Source organism: Miscanthus floridulus, chromosome 4, assembly GCF_019320115.1.
Source record: "Miscanthus floridulus cultivar M001 chromosome 4, ASM1932011v1, whole genome shotgun sequence".
Classification (NCBI taxonomy): Eukaryota; Viridiplantae; Streptophyta; class Magnoliopsida; order Poales; family Poaceae; genus Miscanthus; species Miscanthus floridulus.
The window spans coordinates 57,449,922-57,468,970 of record NC_089583.1 but is presented as its reverse complement, the minus strand read 5'-3'; the positions used below and the strand labels follow the sequence as shown (position 1 = coordinate 57,468,970).

The window sequence follows — 19,049 nt, the reverse complement described above, 5'->3', positions numbered from 1 at the left end:
TTACTCTTGGTAGTTGCCGCCACCTAGACGGCTTGTAGCAGCGAGGATCGTCGAGCGGAGGTTGGTTATTGTCTCCGGCTCCTATCGTGGTGATTGTGAGGGGTTCTTGACCTTTCCCCGGCAGAGAACCAAAAGGTACTCTAGTAAATTGCTCGTGGCTTATGTAATCCTCATCTTGTGTTAGTTGTGCGGCACCCTATTGAGGGTTTGGCGTGTGATGCCAATTAGCGCATGAACCTCTAAATGAGTGAATCGCCACAATGAGGACTAGCTTGCCGGAAAGCAAGTGAACCTCGGTAAAAAATCATTGTGTCATCATTTGATTCCAAGGTGATTGATCTTCATTGGTGTTCATTCTTATGATTGATTGGTTCATTCCTCGATACAGCAGTATAACTATCTTGTCCTCTCTCTCTTTATGTTACTGCAAACTAGTTGTCAAGCTCTTTAGTGTAGCTAGTTGTGAGAGCTTGTTAGTTTAGTTAGTGTGGCTCTTTAGTTAGCCTTTGAGAGCACACTAATTTAGTGTAGTGACATAGCCATTGTGTGGATAGAGACTATAAAAACTAGAATTGTGGTAGGTGACTTGCAATTTTAGTAGGCTAGTGCAACACTTGCTTCGCCTCATAATTATCTAATCGTTTTGTTAAGTGTTGTTGTAGAAAATTTTAATAGGCTGTTCACCCCCACTCTAGCCATTAGGATCTTTCACTAGGTTGGTCCTTGATAGCTTGGAGTCCACACCACCTACCCCGCGTCCTCCAGCAGACTATGGGCCAGCCCAGGGCCTAGCTGGGTAGTTGACCCCATTGGGAACCCCTAGGACCCTGGTCCGTCAGGTGCCATCTACATCCCCATCTACATCTTGATCGTCTTCATCCCCATATGTATCTGCTGGAGTTGAATTTCCTCCAGGGATGCATGAGGACTGTCCATCTACTGTATTACCATGGAACATCTCCGCAAGATGATCAATGTAAGTTGGGATGGCCCATCAACTTCTTGCACTCTTGATTCTTTTTTTGAAATGTAGAAATGTAGACACATATTAGGCAATGCACTTTTGACACTTTTATTGAAATGAAGAAATGACGACATTCATGAACAGAAAATAAATAAACGACAATACCTCTATGTGTTTGTTCCTCCAGTCATCATCAGCTATAATTGTTCAATTCTCATTTTGGCCTAATCCTGATTCACCTTGGGACCAATCATGCCACTGGTACATAGTCTTGCATTGAATCCATCTATTCTTGAATTGTTTGAGTTCATGCCTGAGGTGAGTCCTTTCAAAATATTTTTGGGCTATAACTTTGTAAGCTGTATTTTTCATATGCCCATTTGGGCAATTCCCTTCCCTAATTTGTTCAACACATAGTTCACACAATATATGTGTGTTTCCTTCGGTACAATTTGCCTTGTCAAAATGGTTCTATTACAGAAAAACAATCAGCTAAAACTAACTAATAGATCAAGGACAAAAATGTGCTACCTAATGGAGTAAATCATCAAGAGAAGAGCACAACATACATCTATATGCTACCAAATAGAGCACAACAACATAGCAAATGAACTCATGGACAGAGCAAAGGATGTACTAGAACATATATATAGATCTGGAGTTTACCAACCGTGCGCCGTTGTCATCTTCTTGCTCCCACCGATTGTGGGCGGCGAGATCCTGTGGAGGAAAGGAGTTCCCTACAGAAGTGGATCCACGACCAGGGCGGTTAGGCATCAACCTAGCACGACCTCCACCACGCATCCCTAGAGGAGTGAAGTGGGGAGCGGATCCCTGTGGCATGCGTCCAGCTGCAACTCCAAGTGTTGTGGGACTTAGGAGCGGCGACCTCCTCCACGCGCAGCCTGGCATCCTCCATGGCAGGGTCTGCCCCCACCACCGCCTTGACAGAGGGGGTTGGAATGGTCCATGGTCGAATCTGCCGCCACCAGTGCCCAGGGGCAAGAGGAGGTAGTCGTGGCTCGCCGTGACCTCCATCCGACTAGAGGTACACCGAGTAGGAGTCAATGAAGGGGAAGCCATTGCCCTGGGAGTTCAGATCTAGGTTCTCCATGCGAACCCTTTGAGTCGAGAGGCTGGGGACTGCTGTAGGATACGATGGCGCCTGGGAAAAGAGGTCGAAGTCCTCGTCATCAGGGGCAGCGGCGGAAGAATGGAAGGAGGGAGCCGACGAAGAAGAACCCGCCTGGGAGAAATAGTCCTGGTAGTCGCTCCCATGCCCGTCCTTGGTGGATCCAGCGTGGGGAGGAACGGAGACATTGGTGGTGCCGTGGGAGGGGCGTGGGCGGTGGCGGCGGCGGGAAGGGCAGATGCGAGCGAGAGAGAGAGAATGGGGAGCATGGGCGGAGGGGGGGTGTCGGATGCGGCAATTATTGAGGGGTAGCCCCTATCCACCGTGTATTTTAATTCTTTTTAGCCACTCTCGGGTGACTAATGGCGGTAAGTGACTAAAGTGGAAACCAAACAGAGCCTTAACCATAGAGGCCCTAATACTTGCCTTAAGGCACTAAACCTCTGGCCGGCCGGGGGCCGGCGGCCGGCGGCCCTCGGTTTGTGCTTCAGATCCGACAGGCACAGCCGGTCGGCCCCACGAGCCAGCGATCCCGGCTCGCAACTCCCCTCCAAAGCCAGCACGAGAGCACCCTCATCGCCGCCGCTTCCCTCGCACCACCGCCCCACTACCACCTGCACATCTCCACCACCCGTCCTCAGCGAGTTCTCCGCAGGACTCGACTCTTGGCCGCGGCATTCGCCCGAGGAACCGCCGCTCCCGCGAGGCCTCTCTCTCTCCCCGTGCCCGGATCCCCCGAGCTGCCAAGGGTGCAAGATCTCTTCCGTGATCCGGAGCCTCCACCGTTTTTCTCTCTTTGATCTTAGCTCGATCTCGGAGCGACTGGTCCGAGCTTCTCTTACCCCATGGGCGGCGGCGGCGGGTTCCGGGGCAGCTGCAGGGTTGGGGCCGTCCTGCTTTTCTCCGCCTGGGTCGCGCTTGCAGCGCTCAGCCGCCTGCTGCGCCCGGTGCCCAATGGCTGCGTCATGACCTACATGTACCCGACCTACATCCCCATCGCCGCCACGCCCCGGAACATCTCCTCGGATAGGTATGGATTGTTCCTGTACCACGAGGGCTGGAAGCAGATCGACTTCGCCAAGCACATTAGGGGACTTAGGGGCGTGCCCGTGCTCTTCATTCCCGGCAATGGAGGAAGCTACAAGCAGGTGCAAGTCTCGCTTGTTTTATTACTTTTCGTTGTCCTTGGTTTAGAAATTTGTTCTGGAATCAAACGTGTTCCATTTAGTGATAACAAAATTGCATTGGCTGTGAAGTCCATATTTGAACATGACATATCATGTCTGGTGTATCTCTACTATTATGCTCATTGTGCTATCGTGGGAGGGTATGCAAATTGAATTATTACAATATGTCTGACATTATACAAGTTATGCACTTGAGTTTAAGCTATTTTTTTGGTTACCAATGCTCAAACAATACTGCTGTTACTGACGATGACTGTCATTTGTGGCATCTAGGTACGGTCATTGGCTGCAGAATCTTTTCGAGCGCATCAGAATGGTCCGCTTGAGCCCACCTTTTATCGGGAAGCATCTAGCACTTTACCAGCAGATGAACTCAAAGATTTTTCGATTCCTTCACGGTATGGCCGCATGTTGGATTGGTTTGCTGTTGACCTTGAAGGAGAACACTCTGCAATGGATGGTCGGATACTTGAGGAGCATACTGAATATGTTGTCTATGCGATTCACAGGGTAACTAGTCCCAACCTTTAAGATTCAATCTTAGCTTACCTATTTGACCCTTTGCTCAGTACTGTTGTAATTTAACATTCTTTTAGTCACCATCAAATGGGAAGCTTTCCACAAATTGAATTTTTAAATTGTTTAAGATGATTATGTTCACGCAAAACGTTGCTGTGCACTCAATCTAGAATTGCCACAAATTTATGGCACTGCAGTTTCCAACTTCCCATGGATATTGTAATGCCTAAGGATCTCATCAGTGTTTAAAATTTAGCATGTGATCTTGTGCTTTGTAGATCCTTGACCAATACAAAGAATCACATTTGGAGAGATCAAAGGGTGGTGCTCAATCCTCTCATGACCTGCCATCCAGTGTTATACTTGTTGGCCATTCAATGGGTGGTTTTGTGGCTCGAGCAGCTGTAGTCCACCCAAACCTGAGTAAATCAGCAGTGGAAACTATACTGACACTTTCCAGCCCACACCAGTACTCTCTGGCTCTCTTTGTTAATTTTTGTTGTAGTTTTTTCTTTTGTGAGAGTGGGGGCTTTTTTTCACCTTTGCTGTATAATTTTCACCATTGGGTGGATGATCAAGTGTTACTCAAATGTCACAATTTTTATCCAGGTACCCTCCCATTGCACTTCAGCCATCCTTGGGTCATTTTTTCTCCCATGTCAATGAAGAATGGAGAAAGGGATACGGGACTGGTGTATCGCATGCAAGCAATTCAAAATTATCTAATGTGGTTGTTGTCTCTGTATCAGGTGGCATTCATGATTATCAGGTACTGCTTTCACTGTTATCATTAATCTTATGCAGATTCGGTTATCCATATGCTTTCTTCAAGGACAAGATTTTCCTGTGATCATTAATGATCTATGACTTCTTGCATGCCAATCTATTCTTTGATTCCACTTTTAGTTAGTGTCCTGTAAACCATATATGATATGCCACCAAAGCACAAGTGTCATGACACTTCTAGTAAATTATCATGTTCTCTTGTCTGTCTTGATATTCAGTATTTTGCAATGTACTGTAATAATCTATCACTCTCTATTTCAAACTTTTGAAATAAAGTTCCTTTGACCCTTTTTCCATATAGCAAATACTCCCTCCTTCCAAAATTAACTTTGACCAAGTTTATAGAAAAATATATCTTAACATCTACTTGTACCAAATTAATGCACTATCAAGACATATATCATGGTGGATTTAATGAAACTTACTTGATGTTGTAGCTGTTGGTGCATTTTTGTGTAAACATGGTCTAGTTTCCAAGCTAGAAGTTTGACTTAGGAGTTAGAACAAAACAAAACACCTTACATTTTGTAACAGTAGTACACAAAAATACCTTACATTTGGAACAGGAGTACACAACAGACTCATTAAAATTGTTGATTTTCGTTTCTAGTAGGCATTTTTAATTGTAATTTTGTTTTTCCATTATTAGACTTCTACAAGACTAGGCTAGTGGCATTGACCTGATCAAGGTCTCAGGTAAATGGACCCACCTATTGGTGGTTAGTGTGCCTAGCCACATGAATGCTGAACACAGAATGCATGTTTGGACTTGGACACTACATATGCAAACTTCTTCATCTTTTGGTGCATGATGTTGGGCTGCTCCAATCGTTGTGATTTCGTGAAAAACTGGTGATCTGAAATACTGACCTACCTTAGTGGTTCGATGGGCAAATTATTTGAATGATCCAATAGCACGACTGAGCCCATATGAGGGTCCATTCTTCTCCGGTTGGGCTGCTGGTTTTGGTCCCAGTTCTGATCAAGGTTGTAAAAGGCACTAGGGCACTGCCTAGAGCCTAGGGAGAGTCAACGCAGGCTAAATGCGAATATGTGATTATGTTACTGTTGTTAGGCAAGAATGGCTTTCATGCCCCATCCACTGAGTCTAGGTTACAAAATATACAGTGTATGGGCCAAAAGGGCCATAAGGCCTACATGGGCCAGAAAGAGAAACAAAAAAGACTATGTATGCCTATATATATTAACAACTGTAACATACTAACTGCATATGGGAAGATGTAGCTGCATAAATATGAAAGAATACAAACGGAATATGAAGAGGAACCAGGAATATGTCAACAGCCCACTCCACCCCCTATCTAAGTTAAGCCCACTATCTGATCCAACCATCACATCTCCCATCGATGCCCTACCACCTACGATTCTCAGCAGCGGGCAGCCATCTTCGTGCTGCTGCATCCACATCATTTCCTTTCCTCAGCTCCTCCCCTGTCTGCTCCCCCCTCCACGACACACCATTTTTGCTCCGTCTGCATGCGCTTCCGTCCCCTCCATGGTGCGCCACGTCTGCTCTGGCTGCATGCAACCCCTTGGTGAAATCGAGCAGGAGGGACGAAATCAAGTAGAGGGCAGGTGGAATCAAGCGACATGGATACCATGAGGTAAGCATAAGATGGAATCACATCCGAAACAAAACCATTTTGCGATCCTAACCTCGTCTCTCCTTTTGTTTTCTTCACCATCCATGGGTTGGACAGTTCACCCGGCACAGCTAAAGCTTCATTGCATAATGAAAACGCTTCCATCCACAGCATATCACTCATGCCACTGAAGCGTGCCATCGGTTCTGCGCTGGCCATGCATCTGGCCATCGCCCATGACCTGCATGCTTGCCCTTCAACGCGTGCTCCCCAATCGCTACTGTCCTCAGCCTTATGCAGTGCTTTCCACACGTCCGAGGCTGAGCGGAGCACTCTTGGTCTATCATCATGGGTTCCGCCTCCCTTGGTTCTCCGTCCTCTCCCCTTGGCCTCATTTAATTGGACGCCTATGGCCGAGATGGCGTGCCAGGGCTCCATTTCATGCTTAAACGTATGCCTAGGCAAGCGTTTAGCTACATTTTTTTTCCGAACACTGGTTCTGATATCTGTAGACTAAAGTCTGGAATTTCACAGAATTTCAGATCATCTTTGTTCAATTCTTGATGCAATCAAGATCTCAATATTTGGCGAGTGTGTTGTTTAGAAAGTTGAGATTGTTATTTCAAACTCATTTTTATTCAGATTAGGTCAAGGTTGGCATCATTGGATGGAATTGTGCCTTCTACTCACGGCTTTATGGTAGGAAGCTCCAGTATGAAGAATGTTTGGTTATCCATGGAGCATCAATCTATCCTATGGTGTAATCAATTAGCTGTACAGGTCCGGAACTATGTGTCAACAACAAATTCTCTCAATGCTTTGCAGTATGCGGTAACATCAGTACTTATGTTGACTTGACATTGTCCAGGTTGCACACACTCTTCTTAGCATAATAGATCCTGTTGACAGACATCCATTTTCAAGCACACAAAAAAGAGTTTTTGTGTTCACAAAAATGCTCCAAAGTGCAGTTCCTCAGTCTTTGAGTTCAATGGCTCACGTTCCTGCTTCTCTGTCACAAACTTTACCTGCCAATGAGAACCAGGATGCTGGTGGTATAGCTCTTCTTTACCTCCTTAAGTCCTTTGTAGTTGGATCAGTTAGAAAGTTGTTTGCTTAGAAGATGACTTATTTATGGAATGAATGAGCACATAGTTCTTGGTCGGGATTTGAAATCTATGTAAAAAATTTTGAAGATCATATTTATCATTTTCATAAAGCTATTTCTGTTTGTAAACATTCTATTGTGTAAGCAATTTTTTGTCACCTCTTTTATTAATTTGGATTTATATAATTTATTAGATGGCTTCTTTGCTATAGTTTATGTTATCATTTTAAGATGTTTATTAATTTGTGCAACACATTAGTGCAACACTGCTGTAACATGAGGCTCATGGAATTGGTAACTTTGTATGCTGTAGAGAGAGGATGCCAAACTGCTACTTATAGCATATTTATATTGCATAGCAAATAGATAAGATACGATTATGATAGTGTTCAAATTTTTTAGTTGATATAACTTAGCATTTATCTGTAAAAACCAAGACTAGCATTTCACAATCAAATGTGTGTTTTTTTTCCACAATGGTAAACCTGAATTTCATTACCAAGGCCACGGAATTACACAGTCATAGTTCAAGACTTCACGCTCTTATGCAAAAAACAGCCACCCACCAACCATTCATACTTCTGTTATCCCAGGGATCAGACAATCAAATGTGATGTAAACCCTAGAGGTTAATTATAGGGTCTTATCCATTTACATAGTACCAGAGTATCATATCATTTTTCTTATCTAAACATATTGATATATTTTTCTTGTAGAACTACACAAAAAAGGTTCACTTTCTTGCCCACCATCCACTCAATGGGCTAGTGATGGCCTTGAAAAGGACCTGTATATTCAGTCAAATTCAGTTACTGTTTTAGCCATGGATGGCAGGAGAAGATGGTTAGATATTAAAAAGCTGGTAGGTTACTGGCCTTCTAGTTTCACCCTGCTATCTGTATGTGTTTTTTTGCATTAAGAAACCTTATTTGAAGTTTAGATTGAATTGAAGTATTGCTGCATATGATTAATAAGCTTTGCTATTTTCTTGTGGAAGGGATCAAATGGTAGAGGACACTTTGTTTTTGTAACAAATCTTGCCCCTTGTTCTGGAGTAAGGATTCACTTGTGGCCAGAAAAACATCATTCACCTGTGCAAAATGAATTACCTGCCAGTAAAAAGATAGTGCAAGTTACATCAAAGATGGTCCAAATTCCTGCAGGACCTTCTCCAAAACAGGTAATATTTTTCAGATTGTTCACCTAATCGTTCTCATTTTCCTACATTCTATCATTAATTATGTTAGTAATGTGCTGCTTCCATTATAGATGGCCCAGCTGATAACTAAAACCATTGTCTAATCCTACTGTTAGCTGCAATGTCTATATCATGATTCTTGCATTTTTTATTTCCATAAAAGTATACGTTAAACATACTTCTTCAAGATGTTGTACTTTATTTGTGTGCAGTGTACTTGTATGCTTACTACAAAAAATGTTGCATGGGATGTCCTTTTTTATTTGTTTACTGATGTCAGTATAATACACATTACAAAATAAACCAATTCTTTGATCTGATTATTCTCTTCTGTTGCAAGTAAAATTCATTTCCATCTTCATCATTGTTGTCGTCTTAATATAAGGTTGTTGTTCGGATGATACGGATTGAAGCATTCCTAGTAGCTGACATGACACAAATGGATTCTATTCTAGCATCAAAGTCTTGCAGGATCACTTGTTGGGTTGCCTGCTTGTGTAGAACGTTCTTCACCATTTGGTTGGACTTGTACTGACAATAAGCTATGTTAGCACGAAAAATATATTTTTCTATCATTATGTTCTTTTCGTTTAATATGCTATCTCTCAATATATTATTTTAAGCTGGCACATGTTATTTTTCTTACATTAAACTTTATATATGTTCAAATTAGCAAATTAAATTAGTTTATAATTGAGATAAATGTAGATACACACATCAAAATGTCATTGTTCTAGTTTTTTTAGTCTAATTGCTTTCTTGGAAAAAGATGTCAACTGTCAAGAAAAACTTGACTTTCTAAAATTTGTACAATTTTTAAAACTTGATAGGATCATGATCCGTATGATCTTATCATGTCAAACAAAATTTGCTCACAATTTTGACAACCTTCGTAATCATTTGTTATACTTTTTTACTAGGTTGAACCTGGAAGTCAAACTGAGCAACCAGCTCCTTCTGCATTTCTACTACTGAGTCCAGAAGAAATGAGTGGTTTCGGCTTCATGACTATATCAGTAGCACCTCGACTGGTATTCTCTTGTGCCGTTCCTGTCTTGTGCTAGAATATTTCTTTTACAATTAAATGTCTTATAAGTTTTCTAGTAAATTTTTTGGAGAATGCTATTTCCACATTGATTCCTTTATTGAAATCTTGCGTCTTCTACTGAGGAAATGCAATGAATGAATAGAATAAAGTGTTAGTTGCACCATAATTACAACACGTTGAGATGAGTGGAACATGACAGTTCTTCAATAGGACTTTGTTTTTACAGGCTATATTGGCCATTTATTTGTCTCGTTCACATAAAATGTGTGCTCAAGTGCTAAAGAAACTAAGATAAAAGTTGGACATGTAGAGAAAGTATACATATATATTTTTTTTATGTGCCAAAAGGCTGGTTTGTTCTGTTAATACTTAAAATAAATAAATGACCTTACTATATCTGGATTCTCATGTCAGTGATGGATACACAGTTCTGTAATTAGGTTTTCTGATGTTTTTTTAACTATATAGGTAACCTCAAATTTAATTCATATCCCAATCCCAGCTGGCATCTTTGGCACACTCAGTGTATTGGGCATTATTTTTTTACCAGTGGAAAGTGGAAAACGAATTATGAATGTTATGAACCACCGATGGAATTTTTAATGAAACTGCTTGTTCTGAACTTTGGCATCCAGACTATTTCAGGTAGGCCTCCACCAGCAGCCTCTATGGCAGTGGGGCAGTTCTTTAATCCTGAGGAAGGGGCAAGTGCACTTTCTATTGGAACAATCATCCGCTCCAGTTTTGCTCCTGAAGTTAGTAACTAGTAATTATTGAAATCTATATTATGATCTTATAATATTGGTTGGATCTTATAATTTTTTATCTTAGGAAATATTTCTGTTGGAGGATCATCCATTGGCTCTAAACTTGTCATTTTCTGCAAGCCTTGGCCTTCTACCAGTAACTTTATCACTGAAAACTGCTGGATGTGGAATAAAAAATGCTGGTGATCAAATGGAAGCTGAGAGAAATAGTGAGCTGCTACTTCTCTTGTGCTCTGTAAACATTTATTTTTGAGAGCAGTATTAGTTTTGCTAGTGTCCTAATCTTTCTGGGGATAATAATAACTGCTAATAGCAAATGTAGATTTTTATACTATTATGTGGAGTGATATCATCAATTAGTAGATGTCCAATAACATAGGATAGCATGTAATGCTCTGTACCTTGGTTGCACATTTACTACCTCAATAACCTTTTGTATGTTGTGTTTGTATCGTAGACCTTTGTAAAGTGCGGTGCTTTCCGCCTGTTGCCTTGGCATGGGATTCTGTATCTGGCCTACACATCATTCCAAATATATACTCAGAGACTATAGTGGTTGATTCATCACCTGCTTTTTGGGATTCACCTGAAGGGACTGACAAAACTACAGTGCTGATCCTGGTAAGGTTCTTTTTCTATGTTGTGTGTATATGGAAGCTGGCACTGAAAAAAAATCAGATTATTGTATGGCACCACAGAATACAGATACATAGGATCTATGAGGCACTATGCTATGTGTATAGATTACCAGAGTTTGGGAAAGGCACTATGGCAGGGGCTTGAGGGCTATCATTCTTGACTGCCCTCCCCGGTAGTTGCAGTGTTTAGCTCAGTAGTGGTCGCCTTGTGTGGTTTTTGTCACGGGCACGAATGTAATCCTTTTATCTGTTGGGGTGTGAGTGCGTGCGTGTGGTGTTTGTGGGGTTGTTTGGGCTCTTGCCCTTTTCTCTTTTTAATATAATTAGGCGCAGCTCTCCTGCGTTTTCGAGAAAAGTTTGGGAAAGGCCAGGAGGTTGCTGGCGACCTAGGGTTAGGGGAGCACAAGGGCAGGCCGGCACCCAATTTAGAGGTGGAAGAGATGGGCTAGGTCCTTGATCTGCTTCTGATTGAGTTCCAAAGGGTATAGGAGGCCTCTATCATATATATATATATATATATAAAGGAGAGGGAGGGAGAGAGAGACTGCAACTTTGGCCCAAGCTAGATGCTGAAGAGATGGGCTAGGCCCTTGTTCTTCTGCTTGAGTTCCAAAGGGGGTAGAAGGCCTCTCTCTACATAAAGGAAACTCCGACTTTGGCTAAGTATAAGTATTCTAGGTTCCTAACCATCCCTATTTTAGAGGGATCCTTTCCTATCACAAGTTACAATAGGTATGACTTCCTAACAATCAACTCCAGGAGACTCTGAATTAAAAAAAAAAAACTCCAGGAGACTCCGGACTGGGTGGACTTCAACGTGCATCAACATTGCTAGTGAACATAACTATGAGCCTGAGTGGGCCATCGGCCTCAGCCAGGGGCCCAGGGCATACTACTGTTTTTGTACATTTTGACCTTGCTTAGTTTTGTACTCCCTCTATTCTAAAAATGTAGGTCGTTTTAGACTCTTAGTTTTGTCCTAAATCAAACTTCTCCAGCTTTGTCCACATTTAGAGAAAAATGCACCAATATCTACAACACCTAATTAGTGTCATTAAATCCACTGCGAAATGCTTTGATGTTTCATTTATTTGGCATTGTAGATGTTCATACATTTTTCTGTATACTTGGTTAAAGTTAGAGAAGTTTAACTTAGAACAAAACTTAACTATTTTGGTACAGAGGGAGTACTAACTTGAAATTTTATTGATGTCATTGATCCCTATGTTTTATCACTTCTGCAAGACGCTGCATGCCCAAGTGACAGCTGTTAGGCTTTTACAAACCTTTTTTTTTCTCGAACACGAGAGGTGCGTATCATTATATTAAGAAGAAAAAGGGGCAACACAACCACAAACAAACATAAACACCAACACCAACACACACTACACACTGCCACTCTAATATTTTGTGATTACAAGCGCGCCTGTTAGAACTGAGACAAGCAACCGACACCCCCAGACACCAACCTACTACTCTTCATGAGCCGGACCAGTCAAAGAAGAGAGGCTCCGCGCTCCTGCTATCTCCCAAAGATGCCGTTCATCACTAGTGACGCTGAGAGCTCTTGACATACTAGGAGTTGCTCCCTCGAATACACAAGCATTGCGATGTGTCCAGATAATCCAAGCCCCTAGCGTGACCAGGGAATTAAATTCCTTCTTTTGGTGTTCTGGAATTATGTGCCATGATCTATCCCACCATTCATCAAACTCTGTATCAGCTGGCTGAGGTGCAAATTGTTGTAACCCGACATGACAAAGGATGGAGTACCAATACTCTCTTGCAAAGGGGCATGATATTAGCAGATGGTTTATTGTCTCCTGTTCGGCTGTTCCTGGTCACATAAGAGGCACCGCTCAGGATGGGGCAGACCACGACGCGCAAGCCGATCAGCTGTCCAACATCTATCATGAGCTACTAGCCATAGAAAAAACTTGCACTTTCCAGGAGCCCAACTTTTCCAAATTCGTTCCCATGGCCTAAACTGAATTGCTCCTTGAAAAAGATACTCATATGCTGGTTTTGCTGAATATTTACCTGAGGATGAAAAGCGCCATATGTGTACGTCTTCTATGTTAGGCTGCAGCGAGAAATCCATGATGAGATCCCAAAGACTGAGGTACTCCACCAGAGCTATAATAGATGAAGCTCCTTGCACATCTGATATCCATAGGTGTTCATTGAGAGCCTCTGCCACGGTTCTTTTCTTGATATTTCTCTTGGCCACCATGGAGTGTAAGTGAGGAGCGATGTCTATGAGGCGCTGCCCATGCAGCCATCTATCTTCCCAAAAAAATGTGTGAGTTCCATCCCCCACTTCACAATGGCCATTGCAAAGAACACTCTAACTTGCTCCTGTACCTGGATTGAAAACATGCCCCATGGCTGGTGCGGCTCAGTTTTTTTCAGCCATAACCAGTGCCTTTGGAGTGCCCATCCTAAGCTTTTCAGATCTGAGATGCCTAGTCCTCCAAGCTCTCGGGGGTGCATCACCTGTCCCCAAGCTACTAGTCAATGTCCTCCCTTCGCATCTTTTCTTCCTTGCCATAGAAATCCCCTTCTGATTTTGTCAAAAGCTTTTATGGCCCAAGGAGGCAAATCCAGCGCCATTGCCAAATAAATTAGCATAGAAGTCATTACAGACTGAACTAGCACTGCTCGACCTGCCCTATTCAAAATGTTAGTCGCTGAATTCTCACTCTTGGTAGTAGGAGAACTCTTACTCTCATCGAGAGAGGATGACACTAGGAGTTGGGGCAATTTTCTTGTCTATTTCTCACACAAGCTCACACAAATGCCATACCAACCTGAGGGGTTGGGGTTACATATTTATAGGCTGCTAGCCAGCCAAGCATATGCCAAGATGCTAGTCTAAGATGCTAGTCTAAGATGCTAATATGCTGTCCTAGCTAAGATGCTGTCCTCTGTCCTAGCTAAGATGCTGTCCTCTAGTCTAAGATGCTGTCCTCTAGTCTAAGATGCTGTCCTAAAAACAGAAAAACAGCCACAAGGACCATGACCATGTGAGCATCATAGCCCCACAAAGACCAGCCACACATGAGACTTATCCATCATTCTCCCCCTAAGTCTTGTGCGTCGTCTTGTGGGAGAGTTGAACCATCCCGGTCCTGGAGCAGAGCTCAAGGAACTTGATCCTCCCAAGGGGCTTGGTGAGCAGGTCCGCAAGCTGGTCCTTGGTGTTGATGTAGCTCGCCTTGATGCTCCCTTCCTCCAAACAGCCTCGGATGAAGTGGTACCTCACCCGGATGTGCTTGCTGCGTTCGTGGAACACGGGGTTCTTTGCCAGGGCCAGAGCGGACTTGCTGTCCACCCTGAGCTCTACCGCTCTAGTGTCTCTGTCGAGGAGATCACCAAGCAGTCGAGCGAGCCAGAGCGCCTGAGTCGAAGCGGTGGAGGCCGCTATGTACTCGGCCTCGCAGCTGGACAAGGCCACCACCTGCTGCTTGACCGACTGCCAGCTAACGAGGCACTTGCCGAGGAAGAAGAGGATCCCGCTCGTGCTCTTGCTGGTGTCGATGTCGCCGGCGTGGTCGCATGTCGCTGTACCCGACGAAGTGTGCCGCCCCAGGGCACCTCGGGTAGTAGAGGCTGTGGTCGAGAGTCCCTGCAACGTAGCGGATGATCCTCTTCACAGCCTGCTGGTGCTCCGTCGTCGGTCGCTGCATGAACCGACTAACGTAGCCGACGGAGAATGCCAAGTCCGGCCGTGTGTGGGCGAGGTAGCGAAGGCTCCCCACAAGATGCCGGTACTGCGTAGCGTCCACCTCCTCCGTCGTGCTGTCAGCGGCTCAGCTTCAGCCTCTCCTCCATCGGAGTGAGAGCTGGGTTGCAGTCGGTGAGCCCAGCTAGCTCAACGACGCGCTTGGCGTAGGCGGTCTGTCGAAGCGTGATCCCAGAGTCATCCTGGTGTACCTCGATTCCCAGGTAGAAGGAGAGAGGGCCCCAGGTCACTCATATGGAAGGTGGCCTTCATCTCTTCCTTCAATGCCGCCACCTCCGCATCCTTGGTGCCGGTGATCACCAAGTCGTCGACGTAGACACCCACCAGCAGGGCATTACCTCCATTGCCCCGTCGGTAGATGGCCGCCTCGTGCGGGCTTTGCTCGAAGCCCATCCCCTTTAGCGTGGAATCCAGCTTGGCATTCCACGCCCTCGGTGCCTGCCGCAAGCCATAGAGGGCCTTGCGCAGGCGGAGCACCTTGCCCTCCTTGCCGGGGATCGCAAATCCCGGCGGCTGGTGCACGTAGACCTCCTCCTTCAAGTCGCCGTTAAGGAACGCCGACTTGACGTTCATGTGATGAACACGCCAACCCTCCTGGGCAGCTAGCGCAAGGAGTCGCACGGACTCCATCCGTGCCACGGGAGCAAAGGCGTCGTCGAAGTCGACCCCCTCCTGCTGCACGAAACCTCGTGCCACCAAGCGAGCCTTGTGCTTGACGATGGCGCCGGCTTCATCCCTCTTCAACTTGTACACCCACTTAAGGGTGATCGCGCGGTGACCACGTGGAAGGTCAGCAAGCTTCCAGATGTGGTTCTTCTCAACCGCATCCATCTCCAACTGCATCGCGGCGCGCCATGCCGCGTGTCTCTCGGCCTCTGCAAACGACCGAGGCTCGCCGTCGTCACACGCAAGGTGCAACTGCGCCTCCAGGTCGTGAGGCACCGGTCCCGGCACCGGCTGGTCGCCTGAGAAGGTTCTCCACCGTACGGTACCGCAACGGCTCGCCGTCGTGGTACGCGTCGACGCGCTCCTCGTCGTGAGAGAGCGGAGTAGCGAGCTCAACCGGGCCGTGCTCGACACGAGCTGGTGGTGGAGTAGACGTGCCCGGAGTGGTGCCTGTCGGTGCTGGAGTGCGTGGCGTTGCCGGCTGTGGAGCCGGCGAAGAGCTCATCGCAGCCGAGGTCCTGGCTGGAGAGCGTGGTGCTGTCGGAGTAGCAGGTGCCGGGGTCGGTGGAGGCTCGGAGACTGGGGTAGACGCGCTCGCCGAAGAAGAACTGCCTACTCCCCCAGCACCCTCGAAGTGGACGTACTCGACAGTGAAGTCGTCGTACGTCGGAGCCGAGCCGTCGTCCACTGCCTTGTCCCACGCCCATCCTCGCCTTTCGTCGAACACAACGTCGTGCGCCGTGCGCACACGCTGTGTCTTCGGGTCGAGGATGCGGTAGGCCTTTGAGCCCTCCGCGTAGCCGATGAACACTCCCGGAGTGCTCCTGTCGTCGAGCTTGCTGATGTGGCCAAGCTCCTTGGCGAACGCGAGGCAGCCGAAGACCCGCAAGTGGGAGACCGCCGGCTTGCACCCACGCCAAGCCTCGTACGGCGTCCTGCCGTCGAGCGCCTTGGTAGGCGAGCGGTTGAGGATGTAGACGGCCGTCACCACCGCCTCGCCCCAGAAGACAGCCGGCATCCCCCTCTGCTTGAGGAGGGCCCGAGCCATCCCCACAACCGTCTGGTTGCGCCGCTCGACGACGCCGTTCTGCTGCGGGCTGTACGGTGCGGAGTAGTGGCGCTGAATGCCCTCGTTAGCGCAGTACGACGCGAATTCAGCCGCCGTGAATTCGCCGCCGTTGTCGGTGCGCAGCACGCTGCAGCTTGCGGCCGCACTCCGCCTCCGCAACAGCCTGCGCGCGTCTGATGGCGTCCACAACCTCTCCCTTGCTGCCGAGGACCATCACCCACATGTAGCTGGGAGAGGTCGTCGACGAGCAGCAGGAAGTAGCGTCGTCCTCCCGGTGTGGCCGGTGTCACCGGGCCACACAAGTCCCCGTGCACGAGCTCGAGCCTCTCCTTGGCTCGAAAGCTCGCCCGCTGGGGAAAAGGGAGTCGCCTCTGCTTCGTCAACACGCAGACGTCGCAGAGCTGCTCCACATGGTCGAGGCACGGCAGGCCTCGCACCATCTTCCGTGGCACTGAGCCGCTTCAGGGCCTCAAAGTGAAGGTGCCCGAAACGCTCGTGCCACTGCCACGCCTCGTCGTCCCGACGAGCAGCGAGACAGAGGGGTTGTGCCACCTGCACGTTAAGGACTGTAGAGTCGATTTGCGCTTCTAGATACCTTGGCAAGAAGGCGACGACGACGATCCCAAATCCTCATGACTCCGTCCTCAACCATCACGCGCGAACCGTTCTCATCCAGCTGTCCCAAGCTGATGATGGAGTTCCTCAACGCGGGGATGTAGTAGACTCCGGTGAGCAGCCTGTGCTCACCAGACACGGCGGTGAAGATGATGGAGCCGACGCCCTTGATCTCCACGCCGGAGGCATCCCCAAACTTGACGGAGCCTCGGACGCTAGAGTCAAGCTCGGTGAAGAACTCCCGTCGACCAGTCATGTGATGGGTGGCGCCGGTGTCGAGGCACCACCCGTCAGTCTTGTCGTTGCCAGGAGCTGTCGCCGAGGAGGGCGTGTGCTTTTGGCTCGTCAAGGTGGAGGAGAGCCGCTGCGGACCGGTGCCGTTGGAGGTAGCTCGATGCTGGCATGTGCCATGAACAGAGCCGGCTCCTCCTCCTCCGCCTGTGCGACGTGGGCCTGGCCGCGTCGTGGCTGTCGACAGTCCTTGGCCCAATGGCTAAGCTGGCCTGCAGTTGCGGCAGGCGTCATCTCGTGCCGGCTTGTGCCTGTCGGCGGCGCCGCCCTGGGCGCCTCCGCGGGCATCACCCTCGGCACGTCCTCAGCGCCCCGGCCTGGGCGTCTCTGCGCGCCTTGCGTGGCTTGCCACGCTTGCGGCCGCCTGTCGCGGAAGAAGGCTCCCCCTTCCTCCGGTCACCTTGGCTGGCAAGCCACTGCTCCCGAGTGAGGAGGAGCTTCCCGCCAGTGGTGATGGGCCCCGAGAGGGACTGTGGCTCATCGCTGTCGACGACCTTGAGGCGACCTATCGCCTCCTCGATCGACATCATGGAGAGATCCAGCAGAGACTCGATCGAGCGAGCCATCTGCTTGTACTTCTCGGGGACGCAGCGGAAGAGCTTTTCGACAGCTCTCTCCTCGCCGTAAGTGTCGTCGCCGAACTGCACCATCTTCTGCAACAGAGTGTTGAGACAGGAGAGCAAAGTCATCAACGTCCTCACCTGGCTTGAAGGCCAGGTTCTCCCACTCCTTGCGAAGTGCCTGCAGTGTGGACTTGCGGGCGCGGTCGCTGCCGATGCGTGCCGCAGCGATGGCGTCCCAAGCCTCCTTGGCAGTCCGCTTGCTGGTAAGCGAGAACTGCATCTCGGGCGGGACTGCAGCGATGAGAGCATCCAGCGCCCGTCGATCTAGGTCGTAGTCGACGTCGCCATACCGGACTGCCTCCCACATGTGCCGCACCTGGAGCTTTACCCTCATCACCGCAGCCCACTCGACGTAGTTGGTCTTGGTGAGGGTAGGCCACCCACCGCCGGGACCGACGTCCCTGACAACAGCCTGGAGCCCGTGGTAACCACGGTACCGATCCGGGGAGAGAGAGCCACGCTGCCTGTGAAAGCCGCGCTCTCCATCGACCTGTCGGTACCGATCCGGGGAGAGAGAGCCACGCTGCCTGTGAAAGCCGCGCTCTCCATCGACCCGTCCGCCACTATTGCCGTGCGCGCCTCCTCCAGGAGCGCCACCGCCGTGCGCGCCTCCTCCAGGAGCGCCACCGGCGCGTCCGCGCCTGTCTGGGCTGCCGCCGTGCTCGTGGGCGTGTGCGGCTGCCCCAGGAGCGCCACCGCCGTGCGCGCCTCCTCCAGGAGCGCCGCCGACGCGTTCGTGCCTGTCTGGGCTACCGCCACGCTCGTGGACGTGCGCGGCTGCCCACTGCGCCGCTCCGCGCTCGCGCTGCCTCCCTCCCTAGCAGCTCGAGGTCCGCGTCGGCGGTGTCGTCAGCGGAAATGGAGCTGCCGATGCTGCCGCGCAGAGCCTCGACCTCCGCTGCCGCCGCACGCGCTGCATTCGCCGCCGCCGCTGCCTCCGCCTCCGCTCTGGCTGCTGCCAGCTCCGCCGCTGCCAGCCTCGACGCCCTTTGCCGCCGCCGCTCGCTCGCGTTCCTCTGCCGCGGCAAGTTCGGCCCTCCTGCCGATGCCGCGTGCTCGAGGCGACCGAGCGCTGAGACTGCCCTGCGG

The 19,049-nt window shown here is 48.5% G+C and overlaps 1 protein-coding gene across 3 annotated transcripts in view; it reads left to right on the top strand.

The window, feature by feature from the left end:
- Positions 1-2,537: 2,537 nt before the first annotated feature.
- LOC136549716 (uncharacterized) overlaps positions 2,538-19,049 on the top strand; it is a 54,739-nt gene continuing 38,227 nt past the window's right edge. For 2 of the 3 annotated variants that reach the window (XM_066541102.1, XM_066541101.1), the window contains exons 1-12: positions 2,538-3,244; positions 3,557-3,793; positions 4,081-4,271; positions 4,412-4,571; positions 6,835-6,972; positions 7,061-7,247; positions 8,017-8,162; positions 8,298-8,480; positions 9,419-9,529; positions 10,182-10,301; positions 10,378-10,522; positions 10,771-10,934. In XM_066541102.1, the coding sequence (XP_066397199.1) occupies positions 2,942-3,244; positions 3,557-3,793; positions 4,081-4,271; positions 4,412-4,571; positions 6,835-6,972; positions 7,061-7,247; positions 8,017-8,162; positions 8,298-8,480; positions 9,419-9,529; positions 10,182-10,301; positions 10,378-10,522; positions 10,771-10,934 (2,085 nt within the window). In that variant the 5' untranslated portion in view covers positions 2,538-2,941. Of the gene's footprint in view, positions 3,245-3,556; positions 3,794-4,080; positions 4,272-4,411; positions 4,572-6,834; positions 6,973-7,060; positions 7,248-8,016; positions 8,163-8,297; positions 8,481-9,418; positions 9,530-10,181; positions 10,302-10,377; positions 10,523-10,770; positions 10,935-19,049 lie in introns of those variants that run through there. The other variant, XM_066541103.1, reaches the window with a different exon arrangement.